We start from the raw sequence: 11198 nt of genomic DNA, 5'->3' as shown, positions 1-11198 counted from the left end.
TAATAAAATAAAGCCAGGTGGAGCACTGCAATATAATGTGAGTTTGCATATAACTGACATCAGTAGGAACTGGTGTGTGTGGACAGCACCCCCACTTGCACGAGTTAAATCGTTTACTTATTTGTCTCGCGGTCACAAAGTTTAAAAAGGTACATTTGTTACCTTTTCAGACGAGTCAACTTCTGCGCTAATGTTTTGCATTAGATCGTGTTACTTTTCAGACGGGGTCAACTTTCTACACTAAAGTTTTGGTTTAGATCCGTTACAAAAAAATTTGGGTCCTAGATTAATGAAACTATTAGGGGGCGGGATGTAGCCCAGTAGTAAAGTGCTTGCTTGATGCGCGGTCGGTTTAGGATCAATCCCCACCGGTGGGTCCATTGGGCTATTTCTCGCTCCAGCCAGTGCACCACGACTGGTACATTAAAGGCCGTGGTATGTGCTATCCTGTCTATGGGATGGTGCATATAAAAGATCCCTTGCTGCTAATGGAAAATAAGAGTTGCCCATGAAATGGCGACAGCGGGTTTCCTCCCTCAATTTCTGTGTGGTTCTTAACCTTATGTCCGATGCCACATAACCGTAAATAAAATGTGTTTAGTGTGTTGTTAAATAAACTATTTCCTTCCTTTTGTTCGTAGTGTCACCTATAGATGATCACCATAGTGCACTGGAAACGTTTATACTATGCGAGACCCAATTCAAGGAATTCGTTGTGGATTTTTGTCTTCAATACATATAAATTAAAAAAAACTAAACAATATCTACATATGCCACCCACCCCCTATCGGGTCCGATTGTACCTATTGTGGAAGTGCATAAAACCAAAATACACACTTAACGTATTTGTTGCAACAAAGGGCGCGCTATTTATCTCAGTCGGTTGAGTGCTGTCTTGAGGTGCTGCGTCGCAGGATCGAGTTGTAAGCACCAAATGTTTGACATCTCGATGATTAATTGATCAACACGTTCCTCGCATCGGAACAGTTTCGTAGTCGCCATTTGTGAACAATCACTTTTCGGCTGGGGTCGTTAATTTTACCAATTTTTACTACCCATTTATTAGTTTAAAAAATCGTAGATGGCATCATTACTTTCCTCTGGTGTAAGTTGGTACGAATTCAGGCTGCCCCTGTTTTCGGTCATACAAATTTACTATCGGGAATTCTGCTATGATGTGCATGCAAGGTGTGCAGAATGAGATAATGTCCATCCCCTTCATAAGAAAATGGGCGGGATTTAGCTCGGTCTTGAGTGCTCGCTTGAGGTACTTGCGTCGCAGGATCGAACCACCTCGGTGGACCCATTCAAATGATTGGGTTTTTCTTGTTCCAACCAGTGCACCGCAACTGAACAAAGGCTTTATCTGTGGGAAAGTGCATATAAAAGATCCCTTTCTGCATTAGGAAAAATGTAGCGGGTTTCCTCTGACGACTACAAGTCAGAATAACTTTGTTTGACATCCAATAGCCGATGATTAATTGATCAATGTGCTCCAGTGGTGTTAAAAAAAAAAAAAAAAAAAAAAAAAAATTATAAGAAAGGACAGAACTATTTTTTGAACGACACCTCAGCACGTTTAACTGCACCCATTTGATGTCTGATGTATGGCTATTTCGTTGTTAAAGGAAACCTGCTGCTGCTGCTGCTGCGACATGGGATACTTTTATTCACTTCCCAAACACGCGACATTGCATTCCACGATCTTTGATTTACCAGTTACAGGGGATGAAGTGAATATTTAACGCACTCTAGCATGACAAACACAACGGTCACTTTGTGTCAAAGGTGACCACCAACATCGACACGCCGATATTGTTAATATCACAGGCGTTCGGGTCCACCGTCCTTGTTGGAGTTTATGGGTGTTTAATTAGTAATACTCCTGGATCGAGCCATACCCTGTGGTGTATATATTGAGTACATACGATAACATGGGGATTGGCTCGTTCCATCGAGTGGTACTAATTAAACACCCATAACAATGTATCAACTCCAACCAGGGCCGTGGTTAATATATTTACTCAAAATTACTGTTAATTGTTACACTGGTAGCAAATGATTTTCAAACCCTGAAAATGTTTTAAACTACCGGTACATTTATTTGATGTGTAACATTCCGACATTAAGTCGTCAACAGAGAGAGATTAAACCGGCTACCGCCATAAAAGCTACTATTATCGACAGTGCAATGGAATGGAAAATTGTTTAACGTGCACATTCAGAGCAAGCTGTTGTAGCGCACGCCTGTTCTGGGCACAAGTACCGGCCTCAACCGGTTCTTCCGTCCCGAACAGGAAAGGGTTTGGGTGGGTGGAAGAGGGGACCGCCTGCACTGGCAGGAGCAAGGGAGCACCAGCAGTCCGACCGTAGCCGGTAACAGGCGGGGGGTGGTATGGTGCTAGTGTAATTTGGAATGTCCTGTAGGATTAAGCCAAAGGGAAATGGTGCTCATTTTGATGAAGGAAATTTGGCGCAATTTTGAAGGTCGTTCTAAAGAATAAAAGGTAGGGAGCTACGTATAGGTTTGGATTTTAGTAGGCCGAGTGTAGCTCGTTATCGACAGTACAGTAAGGGATCTTTTATAAGCACTTTCCCATAGACAACACAGGGCATGACATTGTATACCATGGTCTTTGGTGTACCAGTCGTGGATCATTGGTTTAGACGGCGGAAAAACACGAAACAACTGAGTGCAACCGATCGTAGTTCAAAATGACCTTGATCCATAGGGCCAGGTTCATATGAACCTGGAGGAAAATAGGCTTGGTGAACATCCATATCAAATGTGAATGTTATCCTTGAAGAACAAATATTAAATCAAGTTTCCTTATTAGCTTAGCCTTGCCACACATTCAGATTCAAGCATCAGCGTGGGTGTATGCAGCTGGAAGATTCACCTCGTTTAACAACCGTACGAATATGAAAGCCACCTATTAAAGGTAGGGTCAACTCAAACAAGAGCGTTATGTGTTGGAAATATGCATACCCGGACCACCAACACATACTGACACTTTAGCAAATGAAAAACGAGTAATTTTAGAGTTAATAAAAAAACATGATTATTCCTGCTAACTGGGGGCAGCCATTTTGTTTAGTTTTTGTGACGTCCGGTGGGATAGCTTGGGGCGAAGTGACGTCAGCTCCTGTATGTACAGTGTAAACAAAAGCAGTAATTTTCGACAAGGCGCTTCTCTTTGATCAACCTGACTTGTAAAACAGCATAAATGACGTAATAATATAATAAACTATTTAACTAAATATATTTCAAGTTGCATTAACGGAACAAAATGGGGTTATAGTATTTTTCTCTGTTTAATAATCCAAAGGAAAAATTTACACTATTAGGCCTATTGATATGCTACGTTGGAACAAAAACGACAACCCACGATACCCAAGTGATAATTTTCTTTTCTTTGGGACTACGTAATTGGTCAGTTCTGTGGTTTTAGATGGAAAAGTCTACTTAATCAATAGTTTTACAGAACTATTTACAGTAATAAACCATTTTAGGGGCGACAGGTAATATTCCACAATACCGGTATGTATTTTTGTATCTAGACAGCGTCAATTAATTGGCTCGTCTGGTTACCAATCAAATACACACCTGCCAATCAGGAATCACAGGTAGAAGCAACTAACAGCATAGACCAATTAACTAAGAAAACACTCCGTGTATCATTTCAGTACGTAGGTTAATGCATGGGCAAAACATTGTTAATTGTTTCGATTTGTTGTGTAGCCACTTTGACAATGGTATTTTATTTTGTATTGAAACATTCATCAGAAAATATGATTTTTACCAACATATAGCAGAATGATTACTATTCTGAGGTTGTTGCCATTGAAAGATGTTTCTAACAAAATTACATGTTTAGAAATGAGTGTCTGTATTTAACAGGGGTGTGAAGGAAGAGGGTTTAGGGGATCGAAAGAAAGAAATGTTTTATTTAACGACGCACTCAACACATTTTATTTACGGACATATGGTTAAGGACCACACATATTGAGAGAGGAAACCCACTGTCGCCACTATTCTTTTCGATTAGCAGCAATGGATCTTTTATATACACCATCCCACAGACAGGGTAGTACATACCACGGCCTTTGATATACCAGTCGTAGTGCACTGGCTGGAATGAGAAATAGCCCAATGGGTCCACCGACGGGGGTCGATCCCAGACCGACTGCGCATCGAGCGAGCGCTGTACCACTAGGCTACGTCCCGCCCCTTAGCGGATCGAAACCCCAGGCTCGTAGGATCCGTGTGTGTGTGTGGGGGGGGGGGGGGGGGGGTCACGTGCGCCCGCCCTCCCACTCGTGGACGAATATGTATGTTGTTTTTTTTTTTTTTGTTTGTTTTTTGTCCTACTCTATAAATAAAGATAAACATTTGGCCATTAGAAGCTGTTAAACTCTCCACCCCCAATTTTGACACTAAGTCAAATCCCACTATAGATGTCGTTCCTACGGGCCTGAACGCTGAAATCTGTCTCAATACATACTCCAAGGGAGAACGACTTTACCCCCACCCCCACCCCACCAGTAAATTTCACTCACCATAGTTTAGACCCCCCCCCCCCCCCACCTCCGCATAAATTCCTAAAAACACCTAAATCATGATTACAACCTAACGTGTGTCACTGAGACAATACATTTGACTCAAATTGAGCCACCATGGTATTTACCCATGCGGTTAAGATGACGAATTTAAAAGTAGGCGACGTCCCTGTGTGTGTGTGTGTGTGTGTGTGTGTGTGTGTGTGTGTGTGTGTTTTTTGTGGGGTTTTTTAACCAAAGTCATTCAGAACCTCCCACTCACATTTAGGGGCTATTTTCTTTGAGATGATGGGTATGTCCAGACACGATTAAAATGTTAATACCATTATTCCGGAGGTGATGTTCTTTATCAAATCAACAGGAGTCATTTTTTATTTTTGGCTGAAGTGCACTAACAATATGTAATCATTATTAATGTTTTTTTTCCAAAACGTAGCTGTAAACAGTGTAATTAAAATATTAGTACAGACACAGGTACCCACAAACAACATCCCCGGGATACTATATTTTTATTATAGAATATCATATTATGGAAGGAAGGAAATTGTTTATTTAACGACGCACTCAACACATTTTATTTACGGTTATATGGTGTCGGACATATGATTAAGGACCACAGATATTGAGAGGAAATCCGCTGTCGCCACTTCATGGGCTACTCTTTCCGATTAGCAGCAAGGGGTCTTTTATTCGCACCATTCAACAGATAGGATAACACATACCACGGGCTTTGATATACCAGTCGCGGTGCACTGGCTGGAACGAGAAATACCATATTATGGAGTATTATTGCCTTACATTGGACATTCACCAAACAAAATAATAATTTAAAAAATACAACTGCCATGATAGGCAGCCCTCATTAGCAGAGGCAATACACACTGTCGCGGTGTATATAATCACTTATGTTTAGTGACAAAGCTGGCGACGTTCATTGCGGTTGTATTTATGGAATTCATCTTTGTGCGCAGTATTTAACACAATGTGTGTAGGACCTACATTAATCGATTGGACAAAAAGATCCGTACAAAGAAGGCCGTTGGCAGTGCAAATCAAAAGAGAAACGGATATAAAATTAGAACGATCGGAAACGATTAAAGGGGCTTGCGCATAGATTTAATAATAGGACCCGGATTTATTGTTTTGGGGTATACTTGTGTTCTTGGATAGGCTCGTGGTTTCCAGTCATGCTGAGCATTGCTTCTTTGGAAAATTATTTATATATAGAAAGAAAATTAGCTTTGAACAATTTCCGCCTCTATGACTGCATGAGCTCTATGCACGTGAGCTTACGTTATAAATGACAAGCATATTCCTTGCGTTCGGAAAACCTCGATGTGATAGTTAACGAATACATCCGCAGAGTTCTGAGTAGAGCTCAGTGCCCGTGACCTTACTGACCCAGGCGATCATTGACGTAACTTCCGATGATGGATCTCATTCTGCGCACCTTGTATGCGCATCGTAGTAGGATCCCTGATAGTAAATTTGTTTGTAACCAGCCTAAATTGCAGACGATTTTTACTGCTGTGCATGTTTGTTTCCATGTACGGGGTATGTAAGGTTGTTGTCATATATTTTGTGAATAAACATATGTTATCTGTTAGTTTCCAAAAATGTGCATTAGTCAGCAAACCCTTCTCTTTTTTTTCAGGTCTAGCCAGAACGATGCAAATATGGTGTCAATTCCCAGTCCCGAGTTGAGAAAAACACGGTGTTGAGATGGACAGATACATCACTAGAATGTCTTTTCTGTGCTAGAAACAACTACTTTTTGGATTTCTAGGATGATCAGAGCTTCTGTGTTATTGGTATAATCCCCTTTTGTAGAGTAAAATGAGAGTGAAGCTGGTAACCCATTCGGAGATATTTGGACAGTTCTCTGGCGTTTAATTAATTCTCGGAGGACATTTTTTTCACAATAATTTCTTATTTCATGTATAAATTGCTTTGTAAATCCCTTGTTTTTAATCTCTGTGCTGGATAAATGTTGTGATTTTCAAACATATCAACAGAATAATAGTGATCTCTTGTTCTGTTGTTTCAGTAAGTTAAAACAAGTTTGATTTCCTGGTTGACACATATATTCATTCATATTGAAGTCTTGTACCTGTCTGTCTTTTGTAAAATCATAGATTAGATGCTTGCAGTTTTGTGTTGATTTATTCGTACAATTATGTCCAGAAAACCTGCCAAATCTAGTGATAATTTGGCTGTGGCAGAAAGACTTGCTGATTATAAAGGGGAGAGTGTTACACCAATTGTTAACCAAGGGGCAGGTGATTCGCCAGATCTTGAAACTCACAGACCATTTCATTCAGAGATGAACTACGCAGATGATATCGGAGCATCAGTGGATAATATCTCCCTGAAGGACAATCTCCATGCCAAAGAAATCACAAAGGTTTGTTAATTTGTATGTCACAATATAGGGTAATTTTCTATTAAAGATTGTAAGATTTTCTGTCTGCTAAATACCATTCTAAGACTTCAGAAGAATTATTTTTTTATTATCTGCATTTTATTAAACAGTCTTAATTTTTTTTTTAATTTGTGTTATATAATCGTCAGATATACAGTGAAACCTCTCTAAACCAGACATCCACTGGACCAAGTTTTTTGCAGGGCTTCTAGATTATGGTAGCCCCACTCCCATGGCTAGTGATATTCAATGTTGGGCTAGTAAATAACTACTATTGCCATGCCAGACAGGGCTTCTAGATTATGGTAGCCCCACTCCCATGGCTAGTGATGTTCAATGTTGGGCTAGTAAATAACTACTATTGCCATGCCAGACAGGGCTTCTAGATTATGGTAGCCCCACTCCCATGGCTAGTGATGTTCAATGTTGGGCTAGTAAATAACTACTATTGCCATGCCAGACAGGGCTTCTTGATTATGGTAGCCCCACTCCCATGGCTAGTGATGTTCAATGTTGGGCTAGTAAATAACTACTATTGCCATGCCAGACAGGGCTTCTTGATTATGGTAGCCCCACTCCCATGGCTAGTGATGTTCAATGTTGGGCTAGTAAATAACTACTATTGCCATGCCAGACAGGGCTTCTTGATTATGGTAGCCCACTCCCATGGTTAGTCATATTCAATGTTGGGCTAGTAAATAACTACTATTGCCATGCCCGATGGCTAGTAAAAAACCCAGGTCAAATATTGCAGTTAAGTCTATTTTGTAAATATGAACATGACGCCCCCACCCCAACACCCAATGTTAGTGTTTTTAACCTCTATCTCCCTCATTAGGTGACATATCTGATTACTATTATTATTTAGTAAAATTGTATTAACTTAAAGTAAAGTACGGCTAGTGGATTTTGATTCTTGGCTAGTAAATGTTTATAATCGCCGATCCCATGGCTAGTGGATTTTATAAAAATTCTAGAAGCCCTGTTTTTGTCCAGTTTTTATGGGTTTGTATTCTGACAAAAGCTTTTGTTGTACTCTGCTGTTTGTTTCCACTGGTATCCTATTCATAGTCAGCCGTATCTATGTATTGAAGATGTATTCAACTAATAATGTTTTAAAAGATAAAGAAACTTTGACTTAAGATATTTTAATTTCTGCTTATAAATATACTTTTAATGCTTGTATGTTTATCATCAAGTGATTGTTCAATACTGTGACATTTAGCTGGACGTTCCATGTTGAAAATCTATGTTAATGAAATGCTACTGACATCTTTTTGACAGCACAAAGCCAACATTACTTTTGCCTACTCTTTATTTTGCTAAATGAAAGTTTTTTTTTTTTAACAAAATCAAAACGAAGACTGGATTAAATGCATTGTTGTTTTGTTGATCCTGGAAGCAAACTTTAAAGTTGAAATTGTGAAGAATATCAAACAGTGCTCTACGAAGCGAGTAAAATACTCGCCATGGCGACTAAAAACATTCCCTGGCGTCTAAAAAATTAAATCACATTCGCCATTTGGCGACTGTCCAATAATTTTACTTTAAAACTACATTCCCTGGAATATTTTTATTATTTAAGCATATAGAACAGAAAACCCAATTACGTTTGGTGCATATATGACGCCGCACTCCGCATTGGTTTCACTACACTGGCTTATCCAGGTCAAAAACAAAGCCATGATTTTGAAAGTGGAACATTTTTGACGGGCTCATACCGATCTTGGTTTTCACTAACTTATCAGAAGTATAGAATTCCCCAACAAGAGATCACGCGAGATTTCGCAATTTTTTAACAAATTTAACTGTCTTGATTGAGGGGTCGTCTCATATCTCCAAAACATATTTATATCCATAGAGGAATGGTACAACGCCTTTCCAGGGGTCGGTGAGTGGGGGATTTGCCTTAAAATTTTGACAGTGGCCAGCTGTTGGCATACACGTTACATGTAAAGGGGTGTTAATAATTACGTAACGCTCTATGGGTAGAGGAAGAAGGTATTGTGTTCGATTTACGTAACATTTTTCAAGACTATATGTTATTTTTATTCATTACTTAGACCTAAAAAGGTGTTTTTTTGGAAATGCGCGGTCAGTCTAGGATCGATCCCATCGGCGGGTATACAAAAAGACCATGGTATGTGATATCCTGTCTGTGGGATGGTACATATAAACAATCCCTTGCTAAAAAAAAAAATGTAGCGAGTTTCCAAGACGCGTGTGCAGGGATTTCAGTTGGGTTGGGGTTATAGACTGTTGAGCGAATATGGGGCCATGTTCCCCCCCAAAATACATTTCAATTTATTTTAAGCTTTTAAGTAAGTGTTTCGACCTCCAATACCCTCCCCCTGCACATGCACCCGATTCCTCTCTGAGATTATATGTCAGAATTACCAAATGTTAGACATCCAACAGCAGATGGAAGGATAGGATATGTTTTATTTAACGACGCACTCAACACATTTTATTTACGATTGTATGGGGTCGGATGATTATTAAATCAATATGCTTTATCTTTGATGTCGTTAACCCCCCCCCCCCCAACTTTACCCTTTACAAACGAAATAATATTTATTTGAATTTGTCGATTTTAACACGTAAACTTAAGAAGTGAAAACGTTCATTGTCTACTTTAGTATATTTTATTTTAAAAATATATACATGATTAATGTGTTACTAGTATACAAACTAAACTTTGAAAGTTCTACTAACACTTTATAAAATATCAGTACTGAAATAGCAAGGTACGACTGTCGATAATGCGTTGTCAAGATCAAACCGTTTTTAACTAAAGACTAGTCCTGTATCCTCAACCGAACGTTTTTCATACAGCGTAAGATTTCTCTTTAAATTTTTTGAGACGAACCTTACAATTTGAAATCGGCAAACGCACGTGTTAACTGAAACTGACAACAGGCTGTCGTTTGTGCTTTGCCGAGCTATGGTGGCACAGGTGACGAATCAAGTGTATACGTTTGACGATATCCGTTCATAGTGAACACACACAACTTTTTTAAAAGTGCATTTGAGCTTGTATTTCACATTTGTACATGATGTTATAATATGGTAACCAGAGAATGTAACTTTAATCTGTAAACAAAGCTGGACAACGGAAAACACTGTGGACCAGTAGCAATTTATCTTCCATAAAACGTGTTATCTATCTGTAGTTTGTTTGAAAAATAAAAGTTTGAGACATGTTAATCGGACTATGCACGAGTAAACACAGTGACGTTAAGGGGGAGGTAATACTTTGTTATGATGTTATCTGCCTTAACTTGAATATCAAGTGTTTGGAAATAATTCGGCCCCTGTTCAGTTTTGGACCAAGTCGGTCCTGTCCCATTTAGAGACAGGTTTTATTTATATATGAAATGAGATTGTTGAGCCACTGTACGTCTTTAATTATTTTAAATGTTGACTTGTATATGTGTTGTATATGCTGCACTCCAATAGTCTCGTGCTTATAATCGTGATAACGGGTCCCTCCACGATAACGACGTCTCCAGTCGTGAATGTCGTTTTAATCACATCATAAGTCATGTTCACCAGTGGAAGTTGAAAACATGTTTCTATTTTTATGACTCTACTTTAGACTGCTTTAAAGACACAACTATTTACAAAACAGTATTTATGGATTGACAAGGCAGTATGTGATGAAAATAAATATTATTTAAAGAGACATACCCTAGTTTTGAAACAGTAAGGCATGTTTTTGACTATTAGAGCCGTTTTTTGATAACTGAAATCACACTTTACTTAGGTTTTATTGTTTAGATTATCTTTTTCCGTACATTCGAAGTGTTTTTGGTCTTCCTGGTGTTTTTAATATCACAAAATGCATTTCTCATATTTTTAAAAACGCGCATGCGTCTGAGAAGTAACAGCTATGGAGTCGAGTTTTAGTCTATTTCACCATACGGTAATTCACCATTTCAAAATCACAAACTCATGTTTCACTTAATTGTAACTTTATCCAAATGTGTTACAGGTTTGTAGAAAAACAAAACAAGAATGTTTGTTTAAATAACAACTTTGAGAAAAGATGAATACTGTAAAATACTTTATTTTCGCAGGATCAAATTTTCGTGATTTAATAAAAATGAGTCACTTCGCGAGCATTTAACCGTCACACCTCAACATGATGTTCATCTTAAAATTAAAATCTGTAGGCCTGCAGGCATTTTTCAACATTATTTTGAGTTAGGTGGGT

General features: G+C 38.8%; 1 protein-coding gene across 1 annotated transcript in view; it reads left to right on the top strand.

Annotated features, from left to right (window-relative positions):
* The first annotated feature begins 5991 nt into the window (after positions 1–5991).
* Positions 5992–11198, top strand: part of LOC121382029 (leucine-rich repeat protein SHOC-2-like) — a 35382-nt gene continuing 30175 nt past the window's right edge. Inside the window, exons 1-2 of the mRNA XM_041511494.1 lie at positions 5992–6114; positions 6215–6964. Of these exons, the coding sequence (XP_041367428.1) occupies positions 6737–6964 (228 nt within the window). The 5' untranslated portion in view covers positions 5992–6114; positions 6215–6736. The remainder of the gene's footprint in view (positions 6115–6214; positions 6965–11198) is intronic.

This window comes from Gigantopelta aegis, chromosome 9, assembly GCF_016097555.1.
Source record: "Gigantopelta aegis isolate Gae_Host chromosome 9, Gae_host_genome, whole genome shotgun sequence".
Taxonomy (NCBI): domain Eukaryota; kingdom Metazoa; phylum Mollusca; class Gastropoda; order Neomphalida; family Peltospiridae; genus Gigantopelta; species Gigantopelta aegis.
This window is presented reverse-complemented; position numbering and strand designations above follow the sequence as displayed.